General features: G+C 30.8%; 2 protein-coding genes across 2 annotated transcripts; one reads left to right on the forward strand and one right to left on the reverse strand.

The window, feature by feature from the left end:
* The first annotated feature begins 8,842 nt into the window (after positions 1 to 8,842).
* Positions 8,843 to 10,998, forward strand: LOC126669736 (universal stress protein PHOS32). Its single transcript, XM_050363282.2, has 4 exons — positions 8,843 to 9,088; positions 9,198 to 9,310; positions 9,589 to 9,707; positions 10,567 to 10,998. The coding sequence occupies exons 1-4, from the start codon at positions 8,905 to 8,907 to the stop codon at positions 10,652 to 10,654; spliced, it is 504 nt and encodes a 167-aa protein (XP_050219239.1). The 5' UTR covers positions 8,843 to 8,904; the 3' UTR covers positions 10,655 to 10,998.
* A 2,150-nt stretch (positions 10,999 to 13,148) lies between these two features.
* Positions 13,149 to 14,025, reverse strand: LOC126669948 (lectin-B-like). Its single transcript, XM_050363598.2, has 3 exons — positions 13,906 to 14,025; positions 13,616 to 13,741; positions 13,149 to 13,526 (listed from the first exon to the last, which is right to left on the reverse strand). Exons 1-3 carry the CDS (start codon positions 14,003 to 14,005, stop codon positions 13,378 to 13,380), a joined length of 375 nt encoding a protein of 124 aa, XP_050219555.1. The 5' UTR covers positions 14,006 to 14,025; the 3' UTR covers positions 13,149 to 13,377.
* Positions 14,026 to 22,257: the final 8,232 nt, after the last annotated feature.

Raw genomic sequence — 22,257 nt, forward strand, 5'->3', positions numbered from 1 at the left:
GTTATAATGGCGTCTTATTTTGTTGAAAATAATATATTCCAGTTGCTATAATAATATTATTAAAAGTGATGACATGTTATATTTGTCTAATGAAACTTACTTGACCAGAGCTATCTTACTAAATTTTTTAATAAAATTTGAACCGAATATAAACCTATAAAATTTGAATCGGATGTGAACCGGATATGAACCGGATATAAACCTATATCAACCGAACTACCTTAATTCAATTTTAATAAAATTTATTTTACTGCTGTTTACAATCTTAAATGACATTTTTATAGAGAGAATTTTGAGATTTAGTGTAATATACAAATTAAATATCTATTTTAAGTGAAATGTTTTTGACAGTCTATAAAACCGAAAATCAACCTAATGTAAACCGGATGTGAACTTATATCAACTGAATGAACTACCTTAATTCAATTTTTAATAAAATTTGTCTTGCTGTTCTTTACAATTTTAAATACATTTTACATAGAGAGAAGTTTGAAATTTAGAGTGATATACAATTGGATATCTCTTTTAAGTGAAATATATTTGACAGTCTATAAAACCAAAATTGAACCTGATGTGAACCGGATGTGTACCTATATCAACTAAACTATCTTAATTCAATTTTTAATAAATTTGTTTTGTTACTCTTTATAATCTTAAATGAGTATTTTATATAGAAAGAATTTTTAGATTTAGTGTAATAACAAATTGAATTTTATTTTAAGTGAAATATATTTGACAGTATATAAAACCAAAATTCAACCTGATGTGAACCGGATGTGAACCTATATGAACTGAACTAATTAATAAAAACTGTCTTGCTACCTTTTGCAATCTTAAATGACATTTTATATAGAGAGAATTTTGAGATATAGTAATATACAAATTGAATATTTCTTTTATGTAAAATATATTTGACAGTTTATAAAATCAAAAATCAACTTGATGTGAACCGGATATGAACCTATATTAAGTGAACTACCTTATTTCAATTTTTGATAAAATCTATTGCTTTTTACAATCTTTAGATCCCCTTCTCTATAATCATTTTAAAAGAAATCGCGGCGGTCGGCGTGCACTTAATGTAAATTCAGCATAGACTTGATATCAACTCAATAAAAACTAAATGTGAACTAATTTAAATCAAACTCTTAGTAAATGTGAACTAATCTAAATCTAAGTTAAAGTAAACTAATCTAAAATGTATTTTAAATTGAATAAAATCAGCTGAATTAATTTTAAAATATTTTAATCTTCAAAATTTGGTGCAATACAAAAAAACTCAAGATCTTGATTTGTGAACAGAATTCACATCATAGATTGTCATTTTCTAGAGGTGCTTCATACTGAATTATGTTGCTAAAACATCTGCTGTCCAAGTTTCTCAAAGTACATAGCCTAACATATATGGCACCAATCTGGGGGGAAACAAAATCATACATGGCACCAACACAGTTTTCAAAAGTCCATTACCTCCACATTTAGATAATATCCAAATCAAAATTACTACAATTGCCACAAACAAAAATTGTAATAGGGATATCAAATAATATGTTTCAAAGTTCATAATCATCGCTGTTGCCATCTCTCCCTCTATCCCATCTCTCCCTCTATCCTCTTATCGCTTAATACAAATCTTCCTTCTTATTTCGTTCAGTCACTCCATCGATTCCGATCTTCTTTTAAAAGGTACTATCGTTCACCGTTTATCTCACTCTTTTACTCTCTGAATTCACCTCTCTCTTTCCTCTAACGTCCGCTCTTTTTTTTCGCGCTCGCCGGAGCTCTTTTCTTCTTGCAATACACCGTCTCTACCTCCGCCGCTTTTGTTCGGACTTCCGGTTTAGAACGAAATGCGATGACATTTTTGCTCCTTGTTGCTTTGTTGTGCTTGATTCTGGCTTTTCAACCTACTGATTGATGCTCTGCAAATTTGGTGAAATTGTGTTACCGGAGACCATGAAACAGATATGACGGCAGAAGAACGTTTGCGCGATCCATGATAACCGGCGAAGTCCAGTAGCTATTTAGTGGTGGATACAGATCTAGTTGTAAAGGTTTACTGATTTTAGATCTAAGAAAGCAAGAGTTGATCGGCCATACCTCTGCCGGACCGCCATTTCTCTGCCCACCGGCGTCGTAGCTCCGTCAAAATGCTGCATCCATAAAATTGTAACTGTAATCTACTATTAAAATTATTATTGATGTTGCTTTTTCTTGAAGGGTATAAATGTCCTATTTTATTTTAATTTTAGTATATTCTTGGTTACGAGAGATTTGTGAAAAGTTTTTTGTTTTTTTGAGAGATTATTGTCAAAATTAAAATGCTGAGGTAAAAACATAATACAATAGCGTTTTTAGGGGATTTGTGTAGATTACCCTATTAAGAAAGGGTGTAGCCGGGGTTTGAACCTGCGACCTTTGGCGCCCAGATGGCCGAGGTTTAGACCATTAGAGCAAACCCGTGCGGGCTTCATGGACATTTTTTCGATTCAATACCTCCACGATTATTTTTTATACAATCTGAAAGACCATTTGGGGTATGGCAAACCGGTTTTTGAGTTGTGAATCGGAAATTTAAATTCTTTAAAGCGGAAAAGAAAATTTAAAAGACACAAGAGATTTAGAGTGGTTCGGATCACACAACGATCCTACTCCACTACTCAATCTAAGATTGAGATTTTAGAATCCACTAAATGGGATTGTGCTTTATAGATAAGCACCAATTTTACAAAGATTTCTTAGAGATAATCTCAAACTCACAATTGATTTTTCAAGGATAATCAAGAACCTACAAGGGTTGAGTTTTCTTAAAGCTAAACTCTAACTTACACTTGATTTTTCAAGGATAATCAAGAACCCACAATGAAAACAATAAAATGCTCTAACTAACTAGAACAACAAGCAATCAATATGAAGAATTGATGCACAATAAGATTGAGAGAGTTTTTGGTAGTTGAGAGCCTTTTTGATTTGCAATAATTGTTCTAACAATGCTCAAGCAGTTAGAACAAGTATATAGAGGCTTCTTGATGATGTGTCAAAGTCTCATTGGTCCAAGCCATTTTCTTCCCGTTATTTTCTCTTGAAAATCTTCAATAATGAAGTGCCAGATCATTCTAAACGATCGTTCGAAAGAGTGTACGATCGTTTACTTATAACGGTCAAAAGGATTTGAAAAATATCACTAGTGAACGATCGTTTAAACATTATAAACGATCGTTCGTTTGTTTTAAACGATCGTTTATTGATCGTTTATACGATCGTTCCCTAGTCTGTCTTGAAAACGAAGAACCAAAGCTGAGTGAAATATTTTGAACGATAGTTTAAAAATAAACGATCGGTAAACGATCGTTTAAAAATGAACGACCGTTTAAAATATAAACTTCACAAAACGCTTAGAGAACGCTGCACAATGCTTGAAACAAGTTAGATTTAAATAAATGCCAATTGATTGAATATATCAAAATAAGGTTAAATGACACATGGTCCAACACAATCTTCTTCCATTTCCGTATTAATCTTCAATACTAATGCTCTTTATGTATTTAAATTATGTGTTTCTAGCTTAACTCTATCTACTTTCTGTTTATTTGTTGTGCAAAGAGATCAAAAATATTGAAGTGGGAGATTAAAGAACTTGAGAAGGTCGACTAAGAGCTTAAAGGGGAATTTTTAATTTAACTTATTTAACTTTTTTTTATTTCTGATTATAACAATTTTTATAATGTTTTCTTTATTTTATTTGTGTCCTTTTCTATAATCATATTGTTTGTATATACTAGAGGTGGCAATTTTCACCCATACCCATTTACCCATCTATACCCACCCATTATATAAAGGGTATAGGTTATAAAAGGGTAGTTATATGTTAAATGGGCAGTAAATGGGTAAAACTCTTCAAACCCATTAAAATAAGGGTTATAAAAGGGTTTGACATGGGTACCCACACTTTACCCATAATAATTCAATAAGTAAAATTAATTGAATGACACATGTCAATTTTGGAGTATTTGAATTTTTTTTAAGGATATTCCTATTAAATAGCACAATCTTTAGCGTTTTTTGCGATTTAAGCCACTACTACAAATTGTCTCAATTGTTAGCATAAGCTTTCCAATCTTTTTAATTATTAGCCCATGTCCCAATTCCGGTATCTGAAATTCCACGTGGCTCGCCGGATTGCCTCGTCAGGGCCAACATGGCCTCTTTGTGCAACGTCGTTTTGGATTATTCTTACCTAATAACACGAACTACCATTTTCTCTCAAATATTAGCACAACCTTTTAAATATTTTTAAATTTTAGCCTAAAATCTGTTTTCAGCTATTGGAATCTAATGTGCACATTTAAAAATAACTAGTGTCGTTTCATGTGTTTCACACTTGACTCGCAGTGTGACTCTTCAAATTATTAAATATTATTTAAAATAATAGTTAATTAGGAATAGTTTATCTTATATAATACTTTGGATGATTAATTTAATAGTTTAACATTTTTAATTGATAATAAAATTTTATAATTATATATAAGAATTTAAATAAAAAAATCAAATGATAATTAAAATATTAATTTATTGAAAGTAGTTTACCTTATTTAGAATTTTATATGATTTACATATAATTAAAATACTAATTGTTAAATATTCATAATAGTTTATTTTAATTAGTATTCTAAACAATTATCTTAATATAGTAGTTTAATTGAATTAATACTCTAAATTAGTAATTTATTTTAGTTAGTACTCTTTTTTTAATAATTATCTCAATAGTTTTTAATTAATAATTATAATTTATAAAGTGAAGAGGATAATAACGTAAATGTGCCTGTACCCACCTCCACCCCCACCCCAACCCGTGGTTTCATATATAGTACTAGCGTTTCGCCACGTGTTACAAATGTGAGCGACACTTACATGATCCGTTATTTAAATTTTAAATTAATTAAAATATTAAATATAATATTTTATTTGTAAATAAATTATTATAATTATTTTTATTTAAATAGAAACTATACCACGTTTGTGATATTAATTAATAAGACCCGTTATATATAATATTAATTTATTATTATCACATGTTATGCACATGAGCGACATTTATATGTCTCGTTATATGTATTAATGTTAATTAAGATATTTACATGACTCGTTATTTAACTTTAAAATTAATCAAAATATCAAATATAATACTTTGTCTTTAAATAAATTATTTTCATTTACAATTGAAATTAATTAAAATATTAAAATATAATATTTATTTCTAAGTAGTAATTATTTGCATGAGAGCGACATTTATATAACCTGTTAAATATATTTATATCAATTAAACTAATTTGTTGCACTTATATGACCCATTATTAAGATGAAGTAGATGCTATTAACACAACTACTAACTTATTGTACTTATATGGCTTGACAGTTGATAACATACATAGCATTCAGAAGCTGTGATTAACAGTTGATAGCATATATAGCATTCTGTAATAGTTGATAGTAACATAACATACATATTATTTAGAGTTTGTGAATTTATGGTTGTGATTTTAGGGTTATAAATTTATGACTGTGACGTAGGGTTAGTTGTGATTCCAATAGCCGAAAACAGATTTTAGGCTAAAATTTAAAAATATTTGAAAGGTTGTGCTAATATTTGAGACAAAATGATAGTTCGTGTTATTTGGTAGGAATAATCCAAAACGACGTTGCATAAAGAAGCCACGCTGGCGCTGACGAGGCAATCCGGCGAGCCACGTGGGATTTCAGATGCCGGAATTGAAACATGTGCTAATAATTAAAAAGATTGGAAAGTTTGAGCTAACAATTGAGACAATTTATAGTAGTGGCTTAATTTGCAAAAAACGCTAAAGGTGGTGCTATTTAATAGGAACACCCTTTTTTTTATAATATCAAATAAATTTTAAATTTCAAAATCAATATTCAAAAGTCATAATAAACCAAAATAATTTTTCAAAAATAATTTTTTTTTTCGGAAAATATTTTTTTTTTGGAATTTTTTTTTTGAAATTTTATTTATTCAGAAAATATTTTATTTCCAGAATTTTTTTTCCCAGAGTTTTTTTTTCCAGAATTTTTTTTCCAGAAAATACTTTTTTTGTTGGAAAATATATTTTTTCCATGTTTTTTTTTTCAGAATTTTTTTTCCAGAAAATACTTTTTTTGTCAAAAAAAAATTCCCAAATTTTTTTCCCGGATTTCCAGAATTTTTTTTCGGAAAGTATTTTTTCCTAGAACATATTCTCTCTAAAAATTATTAATTCTCACAAGATGTACAATTAAAATGTAATATAATTTAAATTTTAAAAAGTCAATTTTTAACATTATACATATTAAGTGAGTTAATGGGTGGGTTAGGGTAATACAGGATTACATGGGTATGGGCACCCATATAAAATTAAAACGGGTCATAAAATGGATAGATCACCCATTTATAACCCTACCCATTTAAACCAAACCTATACCCACCCATTTGCCACCTCTAGTATATACCAAGTATCAAAGGAGGCATTACCAGCACAATCCAAGTGTGAGAAGTTACAGGAGCAGAATTCTTAACCCACGACGCTTATCGGTTTTATTCACTATTACTTCTCTTTTTTTGATAACACAAGAAGGCCAAGGCCGTAGACAAGAAGAACTACAAACTCCTACTCATGCGAGGAATAGAAACACTAGCATTGTCTTCAACGATGAAGCTATAAATACCGTTCGGAATGTTGTCATACTGCAGCAGTCCCACGTTGTGGGAGAACCCGAAATTGGCCATACGGTTAGCCCACCGGTTGCCTTCCCTGTGAATGTGACGGATTGAAATGCACCACTCTTTGTCAATCATCTTCATGATAGCTTCTCGGATGTTCGCATTGGCATTTGCTCTGTTGTCTCTATTGTTCAGACTATCTACTCCAATTTTACTATCCATTTTCAAAATGACATATCTGAATCCTCGGTTCCAAGCAGCTTCTAAACCATCTAGCGCACCCCATAGCTCGGCTTGAAGAACCGAACAAGCTCCAATATTTCTACTGAAGCCCAAGACACAATCTCCATTTCTGTTGCAAGCCAACCCATCTGCTGCTGCCACACAATCTGGATTACAGACTGCATCGTCGGTGTTGATTTTCAACCATCCTTAAAGAGGGGGATCCCAACCGATAAGATGACGGACTTTACTAATTTTTATGTAAATCCTCGGCTCAGGTTTCATATATGCTACTCCCTCCATTTTTTTTAGTTGTCACTTTAGGATAAATTGTTAATATTAAGATAATGCTTTTTTGTTTTAAATTATAAAAATAAGGACTTATATAGTCCTATTTATTAATCCCACTAATGAACAATTTAGTTTTAAAAGTTGAATTGCTTATTTGATGAAGTGATTTAATGTTGGGGTATATATTGAGTATAATTATAAAAATTAACTAGAAATTTTAAAATGACAACTATTTATGAATAAATACAGTTTTCTAAAGAGACAACTAAATAAAAATAAAGGGAGTACACAAGTATGGACTTTACACTTTATATATGCGGGTCCGGGCTGCTTTTTCGGATTTTATAAAAAATTGCAAAAATATGAAAGTCGAGCCAGTCATAGGGCTTTTTTGGGCTTATATTCGGGCCAGATTTGGGACAAAAACATTAGTGTCCAAACTCTGTGCTAGAGAGACGGGCCTGACTATGTGGACCGAGTACCTAAGCTCATGAATGTGTTTAACGATTACAACTCTACAACAACTGAGAAATTGTTACACAATTCTATTAGATAAGCTGCAAATCAGATCAAAAAAAGAGAGCTAAAATTATGAAATTGTACCTGAATTGAATGAATAAATAAAAAATAATGAATCAAGTTAGAAGATTAATAATATGATTAGATGAGCCGCAAATTAAACAGAAAAAATTTGAATTATTATCGTATGTGGCAAAAAACACAGGAACGTGTTAAAAAAATACATTTTTTTAATTAATTTTTATAAATTTGATTATTTTTAATGTATGTTATGGATAATTTTAGCTCAATTTTCTTGATTTTGAAAAATAAATTTGTTTTGTATAGCGATGGAAGTTGGAGAAAACATTTTCAATTATGTTAGAAAAAGAAAGATATATTTGAAAAATATAAACTTAAAAATAGTGGATTGTGCTAGTTTATATTTGGCAGCATATACATAAAAACTCCTAGCCGAAATAAAATATTTATGTAAGAATTCGACCCCCGACTCTTTCAAGCTGTGATTTGCCTATCCAAAAAATATGTAATAGTACTAATTAATTTCCGTTAACCTTTGCTAACAACAAACATAGAATACATCTATCTCTGATAGAAAAATAATAAAATAAACTAACATATCTCAAGCGATGTCACAAAGAAATGCGCTAAATTTATTACAGGGGAGCATTTTTGTTTTTACAAAAGTTAGAGAGTTTGGTTTGTTTGATTTAATTTCAGGGGGATTTTAGTATTTATTCCATTAAATAATATGGTGAGTGCCACGTAAGATTAATAAGATTATGCATTATGATATCAGCATCACCAACGACGTGGCTTTCTCTATTGTTGATGCTCTGTATCTCTAATCGGACAAAGTAAGACAAAAACAATAACACGCGGGATTTCCATCATTCGGACAGTACATCTCATTCCTGTGCTTCTCACTTATTATAATCGTTACTTCACACTCATCATCCACCACTAAATCCCATTACATATTCCAATCGCACGGCTGCTACAAACGCAAACTCTACACTTGAGTAACACTCGAATAAATCTCACCACACACATATCTTGCTCTTCAATTGCGGTGAAGTGGACCGAACAAGTGGCTACAAACAAAAGAAAGACCACACAAAACCGACAGAAAAAGAAAACTAAACAATCAAGAAAAAATGGAAGCAATCACAGAGAGAAGAGTCGGGGTGGCGATTGATTTCTCAGAGTGCAGTAGAAAAGCTTTAAAATGGGCGGTGGATAACATTGTCCGTGACGGGGATCATCTTATTCTCGTTACTGTTCGCCCCGAAGGCTACTATGAAGAAGGCGAGATGCAGCTCTGGGAAGTCACCGGATCCCGTACGTAGTAGTAGTACCGATTATCTTTAATTTGTATTCTGTTGGTAATTTGATCGAATTGCTGATCGTTTATATTTGTATGGTTTGTTTGTGTGTGTTTGTGTGGCAGCTTTAATTCCCCTGCATGAATTTTCTGATCCTGCTATGATGAAGAAGAAATATGGATTCAAGCCTGATCCAGAAACTCTTGACATAATTAACACTGTTAAGAACCAGAAAGAGGTTTATAACTGCCTTTTACTCATTTTTTTGTTGGCAGCACGGACACTTTATTCAATCACTCTTTCGGATTCCGAAACGTTTATTCAATCAACCTGTTTCGGATTCCGAAACGTTTCGAACACTTGATACGAAACTTCATTTAGACCGTTTCACCTTGTCCAAGTGTTCTGTTTCTCTCTGTCTGTGCTGTATTAATTTGTTCATCTCTGAATTGAATTAATTTTGTATATGTGTAACTAACTATAAAAATTCGAACCCTAATTTGGTGGTGTGAGCAGATTGTTGTGGTTACTAAGATTTACTGGGGTGATGCTCGTGAGAAGATATGTGAAGCTATTGATAAGACTCCTTTGAGCTGTCTTATTATTGGGAACAGAGGTCTTGGCAAGCTTAAGAGGTTCAAATTCAATCCCCTTTTAATAGGCTCCCTTGGACAAAAATTAAATTAAATGTCTAATCTTTCATCTTATATCTTTGGTGCTTAACTTATCTAGTCTTGTGAATATTGTCTGTTCCTTTGTTCGTTTGCCTGCATACATATCATTTTTTATAAATTCTTTTGCTGCTTAAAAAATAATAAAGGAGATTGAATATAGTAATTGAACTTTTCCTACTTATTTTTATCTGTTAGTGGTGTGTTTGGTGTAAATAAATTTGATAAACGTTTGGTGGAATTCGTTATAAGTGAACATAATTTTGTTGGGTTTGCTTAAAAATTCATTGGATTACTCTTATTTTAAACTTTTGTAGATTTAGTTGTCCTTATAGTAACTGAATTGATTTACATATGAGATGAATTTTAAAGTAGAATTGATCGAAATGAGGGGTAAAAAACATTTACTTTTAAAATGTGCCAATCATAAAGTTTTTCTCCTCTTCATGTCAAGTGTGAAAGACATGCTCATGAGTCATGATCCTCCTAATGAAAGCACAAACACTTCATTCGATTAACAATTTTTGATTTCGGAAACGTGTAGAATCTTGGCGTTTTGGACATGTAACTTCATTTTTAACATAATAAACCTTAAAATAACACCGTTTTGCCATATCTGTGTCCAAGTGTCCTGTTTTCCCATATCGATGTCCAATCTACATAATGAAAGTGATTGCATGTTCATTTTTTTTTCTTCCAAACAGTAGTAGTCTAAAAGAAACATTTTCGAAGTGCTGTAGTTCATTTCAACAATGATTTTGCGCTCTTGTGGTCGATTAACTATTTCGTTTTTCACGATGGATTTGCTGTTCTTATTCCGCAGGGCTATAATGGGCAGCGTTAGCAACTATGTGGTGAACAATGGAACATGCCCTGTTACAGTTGTGAAGATGTATGACCATGAAACCTAGGCCGTTCCCTTTGCTCCTTAATAAATAATGAAAGTGCAAACATTGTCGGCTTTAGATGAGCTCGGTTTTTCTGCTCAATAAACTCCTTGCTTCAGTTCGATGTGTGGTTGTATTTTAGTTAAGGTGATCAAGTTTGTAGTCGGTTTATGACATATGCGAGTGTGAGTTTGTGTCTGAGCAATTTCCTGGTAATTCAACTCCTGTGAGTTTGTGTCTGAGCAATTTCCTCGTAATCCAACCCCTGTGATTATAATCCTCTAGGTAGTAGCCAGAGTGACTGATCAAATGTTATCCAGCAACCACTAGGATGTTTACAATGTACTAGTTTATAAATTTTTGTTCAATAGTCAAGATCGGAATATAAATTTTTGTAACTTACATGCTAAAGATAAATTCACATTGTTAAGGAATGAAAATATAAATGAATTTATAAGTGTAAAGGTTCAACCACTTATTAACTAGTTTTAGTTAGGCTAAACCCATTTTGAGGTCCATAATCTTTCATTTTTAGTTCATCAAGTCCTTCAACTTTTATTTGTCTTTTTTAAATGTCTAAACTTTCATTTTTTTGATTCATCAGTTTTCTCAACTTCTATTTGATTTCTTCGGGTTTTTAAATTTTTATTTTTTGATTTATTAGGTTCTTTAATGAAGATCCATTTAAGGACCCAATGCACTAAAAAATAAAAAAAATAAAGACTCGGGGAAGACAAATAGAAGTTGAAGGATTTGATGAATCAAAAAATGAAAGTTTAAGGATCCAAGGAAGATAAATAGAGGTTGAGGGACCTGATGAACAAAAAACGTATAGTTTAAGGACCTCAAAATAGGTTTAGCCTTCTAGTTATTAGGTCATGGTTGAATCTAAACACATTTCATATGCATATGGGTTGTCACATTCTCATATATATAAAATTAATTACTCTCATCAATATTTTTTATATGGTATCAGAGCGGGTTTGACCTGGGTTCTTAATTTGCCGGTTGTCCGTCTGAATGTTCATTTTTGACGGTCCGGTCCGGTGTTTCCGCTACGTATTAAATTAAAATTTCAGTTTCAGGGAGAGTGAATTTCAAGTGTCAATCGGATGTTCAGTCCCCATTGCACTTAAGAAGAGTGTTAAAAATAATCCCACATTGTTTAGGAATGTAAATATAAATAGTTTATAAGTGTGAAGGTTCAATTATCTATTAACTAGTTCTAATTATTAGGTTATGTTTGAACCTAAACACATTTAATATGCATGTTGGTTGTCACACTCTCACTTATATAAAATTAAAATTTCTAATATTACACTACAATAAAAATAATATTATATTTTTTTATTTAAATTTTTTTTATTCCACTAAATACTTGTGATAACAGGGTATGTTTACTTACAATAAATAAATCAAAAATTCCTAATCTCTACAGTTAATGTACGATTCTAATTAAATTTAATATTATATCAATAAAAAATGCAAATTTTAAACTTCAATTAACGTGTTTGATTTTCATGACACGATAGAAAAAGAGACGATACCTTGTATAAAACTCAAAATATATTTTAGCATTTTTATTATTATTAATTCTTAAATACCAAATCAAATAGTATTATTATCAAAAATAATATTAAATCAGCCCCTAAAACTTGAAATTATAGAATTTAATAAAGTACAGTTTAGTCCTTCAATTTTGTAAAAAAACACAATTTAATACCTAAACTTTAACACATGCCAATATCACCCAAAAATCATGCCAAACTCAAAAATCATGAAAAAAATATCTATTCATATTATAAACTTTTCTGGATTATATTTATCTCTATTGTTGAGGCGTTTCAATCAAATGACTAAAAAAGGTCAAATCTTTCATGAAAATTTCACAAAAACTCTAAAACACAAGATATCGTTTCAACTATGTCAAGCTATACGATTTTGTTTATGTGACACTGATGTGTGGCATTGCCAAATCAGCATCATATAGGTGTCACATAAGCAAAATCGCATAATTGGACATTATTGAAACGAAAACCTGCGTTTTAGGACGATACAGATAAAATTGAAAAATTTAGACTTTTAAAAAATTTACTTCAAAGATTTGACCTTTAAATGTCATTTGGCCTTAAGTCTATATTCAAAAAGTATAACTAGTTAATTTTTTTTATAATTGGATATTTTTTTGTTTAAAGCAATATGAATAGTAAACGAAAGTGGAGTAAGTAGTTATTTTCATCCAACACATGACTATTAAAAGATAATATATTTTATTAGTCTGCCAACGTTATTTTTAATTATAATTAATTAAATATTTTTTAGTAGATGTTCATTAAAATAGTAGGTTATAATTATTTCGAAATATATGTATTTTACTATTTTTCTTCAAATAGCCCCTACCTTGATAAAGTTTTATTTTTATTTTTATTTTTATTTTTGTCAATTTTTTATTTTCATTGTTTTTTATATGACTGGAAAAAAAATTAATTAATAAAAAAACTGAAAAAATACAAAAATATTAGCACACAGATCTCTAAATAATATATTAATAATTTTAGGTTACAGATTAAGCCAAACAAATAACTCATCAAGACTCTATTCAAATATAGAAAATAGCACCAGTGAGCTATGACTCAATTGGTATAAGCGCTAAGCAGCAAACTGTTAGGTCGTGAATTTAATTTTCTCCACAAGTGCTTTTGTTTTTTTATTATAAAATAAAAATAAAAAATAGTTTGTGTTTACGACTACACCCCCATGTCGAGAACCCCGTGTCCAGATTGCTCACCACATTGGCTTGCGCAGTCAGACCCACAGATCCAATGACAGTTACCCCATTTGTTGCAACACATGCCATCAGGGCATGGGTTAGTCACAGAACATGGCTCCTCACCTCCTACAGTAAGAAATACAAATTAGGGCATAGACTATATCTTGAAATATAAAGTAAATACAAAAATATTAAAAAGATCTAAATTTCCTCACCACAAGCGTAAACACAATTACTTTGGCAGCCCTCGCCACAGTAAGATTCAGCACAACCACAGTAACCATATTCGCTGCAACATACTTCACCAGGGCATGGCTTAGTCGCTGAACACTTGGTAAAATCTGATGAAAAATTAAACAACAGACAAAAACATAAGACATATTAAAAGAGCACCGATCATGTTTTAACGTCGATATTTGAATCATAAACTATGAATTAATCTTGAGCAAGATTAGCACGATTAATTCATAAAAAATTAAATGGAAAACATTGAAATGATGTTTACCATCATCAGTTAAGTTTTTCGGACCACCATGACCTGACGAGCCTACAATAAACAGGGAAAGCGATAAAGAAAACACCACAATTAAACCACTAATCTTCATTTTTTTTTCTAGTTTGTGTATTTTTGTTTTGATAACAGAGGTGCATTTATAGAGGAAGACGTGCTTCTCATTCTCATTTTTAACATATAGTAACAAATATGTGCATGGGTTCCAAATACGAATATTATACTATTTATTTAATTCTTGATAATGACAAAAATTAAAATATTTCTCAATCCGTGTAAGATTCATTTGAGGTCACAGTCAACTTCAATGTGCTAGGTAATTGGTTTTAAGGGCACCCATTTTTATTATTATTTTGGCAATTAAATTTTTTATTTTTTTTATTTTAGTTACTAAATTTTAATTTTATTTAAATGAGTTTTTCAGCAAAAATTAATGTGGCAACTCGGATACCCGTTCACCCATATGACTCCTGAACTTTTTGTCTTTCAATTTAACGTATTATTTAAGCCCTCGTTTTTTATGATATGCCGGGTCAGATGGCGGCCCAATCAGCGTATTTCACCATATTAGCGCATTTGTGCCCCATTCTCTTTTCAGAGGTTAAACAAGTAAAATTTACAAGTTGAGATGTCAGATAGATTAAACTGAAAGATGAAGAATAAATTAGACTAACAGATACAAGTTCAAGAATCAAATGATGCATTAAACACTCTAAAACACTAATATATGTAATTTTTTTTCTATAATTAGCTAGGGAAGATCTAGGGGAGCGCTTGTGGGAGAAATCGATCCCAAGACTTAATAGATTGATGCCTAACACTTATATCATTTGAGTTATAGTACATTCGTGTCTACTGTAATTCTTTCTAAATTGGCCTACATGTACACTAGTTTAATACATCTTTTGACTCCTGAACTTGTATTCTTTAACTCATTTTATCCACTGTCTTTTAATTTAACATATTTAACACTTCAACTTTGTAAATTTTACCAACCTAAAACCTTAACAAAATTGCGGAAAGTAGTTAATTCATAAATGAGACCCATTGCCATTGAAAAGATAAAATCCTTTTATTAGTGAGATTGGTTGGACGGCAATTTTCAAATGCATAGTTGTTTACGCCAAAATTAAAAAATGGCCCGAATGCCATAAAGTCCATATTCTATTAAAAAGATACAAAAAGCTACGTGGAGAAATTAATTTCAAGAGATTTGACTTTGGAGAAATTAATTTCAAGAGATTTGACTTTGGAGAAATTAATTTTAAGTAGTGCATATATAGTGTATAAGTAGTGTATTTTTAGTGTATTTATGACATTTTATAGTGTTTTTTATGGTTTACACCATGAAACACTGCAAATACACCATAAACACTGTAAATGCACCATAAATATACTAAAAACGGCAGAAATACACTATATATACCAAAAATACACTAAAATGTAAATATATTATAAAATTACGACAAATGCGCCATAAATCAATTTTTTTGTTTACAAAATCAGTAACAATAAACAAATCTATGAATAAGAGAAGACAAAATAAATAATTATATGAATAATAGAAAAATTTTATAAACAAAAAATTATAAATCTACAATAATTTATTTACAAAATATTTAAATCATTACAAAAAACCTAAAAAAATATACAAATCAAAAAACGAGTCGAGAAATCCATAGCGCGAACGGAAGAGACGAACGGATTAGCGTGAACGGAAAAGACGAACGAAAAAACGACCGAACACGACGAGAAATCCATCGGAAATAGACGAACAAAAGCGCGACCGGAAAGACGAACGGAAAAGACAAACGGAAAAATAATCAGAGGAGATAAACTGAAAATCAAATGAAAAAAAAGAAAAAGAGAATAGAGAACTTCTAGAGAAAAGAGAGAGAAGAGAAAAAAAGGTGGCTATGTAAAAGTTTAACCTAAAATGAGATAAAACTTCTTTATATAGTGAGTATTTTTTATAAATAAGTTAGCTTATTAGGTAACATAGAATAAGAGGAAAAGATAGGCCAAAATGGTGTAAATACTTTACCAAAAATAGATATTTGAAAAATAATTCCATAAATAAATATCATAAATTATTCGTTTGTATATTTGTATTTATTGAACATACTTTATAATCTATATTTTTAACCCAACTCTTTTAACACACCTTACATGATAAGGTTTCATTCGTCCAATTTTCCATCCAAAAGTGTATATTTCAAAAAACAGAATTTTATCAATCCACTCTTTGATTGTCACGTCAGACGGTACAAAAAGATGAGTTAAAAGTATTGTGTTATATAGTATTACTTTTTATTTATATCTGTATTAGTTTGTACTAAAATAAATACATCATTGTTTATAAAAAAATGCACTTTTTTGCTAAAATTTTATTTCATATAATGCTTTAAAATGTAAAATATTTCACTTTTTTTTTGAAAAATAAATAAATCACATGATAGCTGTTAAACAAAATTATTCTAAAAAATAACTATCACCAAAAATCAAATATCTCTTACTAAACATTTTCATCTTTCCCCTTAAAAAAGATAGAATTAATTTAATTGTTATTATTATTGAAACGAATTAAAATAACAGTAGAAAACCTTAACAAAATTACAGCAAGTGTTCTTTTATTAGTGAGATTAGTTGGACGGCAATGTAAATTACTAAATTGTATCCAGCTGACTCTCACATATTATAATTTTTTTTTTGTCATAGGCTAAATTTTCATTAATAATAATGAAAATACAATAAAAGAATGGCTCTTCAACAAATTGAAAGAACTATTCTACAATAATGATGAGTGCTGTAAATACAGTCATCGATTAGGGCTTTTCAATCCACCAAATGGGTCACCCAATACATTTATGGTTCCAACGTTAAAAATACGATCTTGAGGTCGCTCTATCCGTGAAACTTCAAGTCTTATCTTCAACATGAATCCACAAATTAGATATAACAAAACACAAACACAACACTAAAAAAATATTAGAAAGAAGCAACCATAAAGACTTTATTTTTCAAGTTGAGGATTAAGATCCGATCAAAAAAGTTTTAAACTTTTATGATTCGAGTAAAAATCCGTCAAAATCGACTAAAGAAAAAGAGAAGAAAAATTTCATTAATAGATTTTTGAAGAAAACCACTAGTTAAAATGAGAAGGTGGTTTTCCGACCACCAAAACCACCTTCAAACTATGGTTCTTCATCCATCTATAATAAAAGGATCTTCTTTATTCAACAATCACTAAAAATCACTAAAAAGAGAAAGCAAAAGGATGGAGGAGGTGGTTTTCCGGCCAAAGGCCAAAACCACCTCCTCAAAACTATGATTTTTTATTTGGGTGTTTTAGAAAGAAGGGAGAGGATTTTTCTAGAGAGAGAATTTTTCACATATTATAAATAAATAAGTGGAGAAATTTTTAGGTAGACTCGGTCCATCACGTTATCAGTGGACTAAATTAATTATATCATAACACCTCATTAAAATGAGGATATTCTTATAATATCATTATTTAAAAGTGTATGCAAATAATAAATAAAATTATAAAAATATTCTTATTTTAATGAGGTGTTATGATACAATTGGCTTAGTTTACAGATGACAGTGATATACAGAATCTATATAGAATTTCTCTAAATAAGTATACTGCAGCAGTGAGACTCACATGGTCATTAAAATAGTTATTCTCCTTATAAGGGGGCTCACATGATCATTAAAAGTAATTGTTCTTTTATAAATGATATTGGAAGATATCATATGATATTGATCTTCTAAAAAAAACTCAATTAATGTAAATTTTCTCTCGTTGACTCTCATAAATTGTGAAAATTTATGTACTTCTTCCGGGATCTATTTTATTCTATACAAAAATTAATTTTTTTAATGATAGTAATTTTTTCGTGCGGGCCGGGTGTGTATATGTGGAATTTGATTTATTTTTATTTTTGAAAAAAATGAATCATAAAGTAGCAATTTGCCCCTTCAACTTATAAGCAATGGGCAATTAACACACAAATTAACTTTGTGAGCAAATTAGTCATGAACTTGTATATTATAGGCAATTAGCCCCATTTTGGCAATTTACCCCCTAAACTTGTATGTTATTTGTCCCTCAATTGGCAATTTGCCCCATCAAATTTTAAATTAATTTTTCAAAACGGGGCTAATTGCCCATAATCAGCAAGTTCATGACTAATTTGCTTACAAAGTTAATTTATGTATGAATTGCCAATTGCTTACAAGTTGAGGGGGCAAATTGCTACTTAAATCTTTTTAAAAACAAGCCAACGACTTATACACACGAGTTTAGCTCATGAGACCTATCGCTTTTGGGCCAAATTTAATCGTTTATACCTCTAAAATTGCAATTTATATTTATATTTAAAATACAGTTGGCTAAAGAGCTTTATCTATAATTCTTAATTTTGATGATAATTAACGCCCACTAATTTTATTAGCCCAATTGTTGTAAGGTCCATGTTATAGAAGTATCTTGAAAGTTCCTTATTAATTCAAGGAAAAATGATTGGAGGATATTGTAGGATTTTGGAGGACTAAATTGAAAGAAACTCTTTATTATTTGTACTAATATGTAATTAGTACAACTTTCACCTCACTTGTTTGCACACACTTGCACGCACTCTTACTCTTGTGCATACACTAAGTACAAGGGTCTTTACATATTTATAGCCATAATATGGCGGTGGGTTATTTTCTAGGCATTTCTTTTATTTTGCTATCCTAGTATTTAGAATGTGCTAGATAATGAGAGTATGTCGGTGATTCTTCTAACACTCTCTCTCAGCGACTACTCTCGATATTTTTAGAACTCCACGTCCGTCTTGATCGACATAACCTTTACCCCGAATTTTGATTTTTTTGTGATTCATCATTCCTTGTGACTTGTCGTATTCTTTTTGTGACTTACTTTTAACATGTTGTTTCTTGTGATCGGCACTGTTTTCCGTTTTGATACGCTTGCTTTTCTCGCTTAATGTGGCGATCCGGTCTTCATTTTCTTCATTAATTGAATAATCTAAAAATTCTTCTTTGACGGACTTGTGCTCCTCTTTTATCTGCTCTTCTGTATTCTGTAATATTTTCTATTTTTCTTTTTCCTTTTTTTCTTTCAATTTGAATTCTTCTTCTTCTTCTGGAGAATCTGCATAAAAATCTGACGTAGTCAAATCCCATTTTTCTTCACATTCATACGATTTTTCGAGATGCTCCAACATCACAAATATTGCTGGTGAATTCTTCTCATTTTCATTATCACATTGCTCCGCAAACACATAGTCTTTTATTTATTTCTCAAGTGCACACGAAGCTTAAACTTCAAAGTCCCACTCTTCTTCGGTTTCCATTAGTGGGTGTGTGGATGCTATATTCGCTTCGACTTTCTTATGCCAACAATCGCGAGCGTAGTGAACTCGTTTGCCACAAACGAAGCATTGATTATTTGTACGTCGTCTCGTCTCCTCACGACGATCATTGATGGTCGTCTTTGCCAATTTTCTTGCATTGGCGTTCTTCCTCCGTTGTTGGATCTCACCCTTTGTGGATCCTTACCATTTTTACTACTGAAGAGGGCTCTCTCCTCTTCTTTAATTGAGGTTATAGACATTTGCTTGTCTAATTCCTCTTGATTTGCCAAGACATTTTCTAACTCATTCAAAGTTTGTTCCTTTGACCATCCACGGGTTTCCGTCACAAGAGCATTGAACTCTGGACGTAGCCCGTGAGTGATTATTCTTCGCATGCGTGTCTCCATGATTTTATTTTCAGGATCCAACTTTGATATTTCTTGGCATAAAGATTTAACTTTGGTAACGTATTGACTTACCGTTAAATCTTGTTGTGATATCGATAGCAACTCGTTCTCGAGTTGTTGGAGCTTGACATCATTCTTCCGAGTGTATATTCCTGCAAGAGTGTCCCACGCCTCTTTGGGCATTTTCGTGTCCTTGACATGTTGCAGCAAGTCGTCCTCCACCGATATCGATAAAGCATATAGAGCTTTACCGGCCCTGACCTTCCATTTTTTAAGGTCGTCTTGGCTTGTTGGTGGTGTCGTTTCACTCCCTCCGACGATCTCCCAGAGATCTTGACTGAGCAAATAAAATTGCACACGAGTACTCCATGTGCTATAATTATTAGCATTGAGTTTTTCCAGGGTACTCACCGAGGTTGAAATATCTGCCATTTCTTTGGCTATTTTCTCTAATTAACCAAATCACTTGGTCCCTGACCAGTACTCTGCACGGTCCCTGACTGCGTGCTAGCGGCGTTTCAATGTAACACGATCTTGGATCGCCTGTTTGACTTTCACTTGAACGGGTGCCTAATCGTCCCGCTCTGATACCACTTGTAGAATTTTGGAGGATTAAATTGAAAGAAACTCTTTATTATTTGTACTAATATGTAATTAGTACAACTCTCACCTCACTTGCTTGCACACACTTACACGCACTCTTACTCACTCACTAAACAAAGCACCCACTCACAATTTATTTGCTTTCTCTCTTTCTCTTGTGCATATACTAAGTACAAGGGTCTTTTACATATTTATAGTCATAATATGGCGGTTGGTTATTTTCTATACATTTCTTTTATTTTGCTATCCTAGTATCTAGAATGTGCTAGATAATGAGAGTGTGTCGGTGATTCTTCTAACAGATATTTTAGCCATTAAGCAAAGTTTTCAGCTCAATCTGAGTACCCAGCTTGCACTTGTATTGCTGTCAGGCTGGCTCACTAACAAACATATAGCAGCAATATACTATTGTCAAGCTGCTACCAAACAAAATATTCTCAAACTAACATGCCAGCTCAGCAATTTAAAACTCTTCTATTTGTCACTTTGTACACCTTGCATTATGGATAAAGATGACTCATCTCCTTTGTAGAAGATTTTTGAAATCTATATAAAGATCTCCTCTCCATTTGCAAAGGGAGTGGACTTTTAAAAAAGAAATCAAATCAAATTAACCACCATCTTTGTGCTTAATATATATATTTTGGTTATACCTCTTAAAAGAACTGGGGGTAGTTTTGAATGAGAGTTCCATACAACAATCTGTAAACACTTGTGAGAATTAGACTAGCTTCTGGGTAGAACAGGGTTTACATTCTCAAAAAAAAATAGTTTGCTGAAGTTAAACAAATTAGCTTGTAAGTTATAAACTAACTTCTGGATAGAATTAGAGTGGTATTCTTAAGACTTATTCTCTAGTTTGTAATAGAGATTGAAGAGTGGAAACTTTAAGGATGGGTATCTTTAAGGAGTGGATGTAGGCAGGGTTGCCGAACTATTATAAAAATCTAACTTGATCTTTTATGCTTTATAGTTTAACTTTCAACTCATTTAGCTTGCTGATTAATTAATTTTAAAAGAATTTTTCAAACTAATATTTTTAAACCTCTGTATTTTATATATTACTAAAATAGTTTTTCTTCTCATCTTACTTAAACTAACAAATGTTCTTATATTTACTAAGCTTAAACTATAAACTATCTAAATTATCTTGAGCTAACTTAATAGCTTATCACATTTTTTTTTTTTAAAAAAAATAACTTTCAATTCACCCCTCTCCCCTCCCTGCTACTGGACCCAACAAGTGATAATCTTATTTTCAAAGATGTTTTATGATATTTTGTTTTGATAATTATACTGATGTTAGAGGTTCTATATCTATAGAGAAAGATATACTCGTGATTTTAGCTAGTAAAATGGTTCTCTTTTTTAATATAAAAAGCGTGCATGTAGGATAAAACTCTATTAATTTAAATATAAATTAATTTAAATTATATTAAAAAGAGATAATTACTTTCAACCGTCTAAAATTTGACATAGTACACTAGTTAGATGCTGACATTTTAAAAATTATATTAAAACACCTCTCAGTTTTATAATAATACTAGTTTCGCATTACATGCTATGTACGTGGCTCGTAACGTAACTCGTCAATAATATATTAGTCAATTTATTATAATTATATCAATTTTTTTTATTTATAATTAATATTAAATTAGTTAAGAATTTTTATAAAAAAAATATAATATATTCAGTTATTGCAATTTTTTTCCATACTGAATTTATTATTATTTTGATTTTATAATAATCATATTTAAATAATTAATTTAATTTTATTAATAATACTTTTATAAAATTAATAAGATGGAAATTTAAATAATAACATATTGACCAAATATAATATTTTAATTTTGTAGTTCAATCAAACTAAAAGATAGGTATTCCTACTAATTTGAAGACAATTTAGTTATTTTTTACATATTAAAAACTAAATTGGAGATAATTTAACTACCTATTCTAATTAGGACTTT

This window comes from Mercurialis annua, linkage group LG2, assembly GCF_937616625.2.
Source record: "Mercurialis annua linkage group LG2, ddMerAnnu1.2, whole genome shotgun sequence".
NCBI classification, from domain to species: domain Eukaryota; kingdom Viridiplantae; phylum Streptophyta; class Magnoliopsida; order Malpighiales; family Euphorbiaceae; genus Mercurialis; species Mercurialis annua.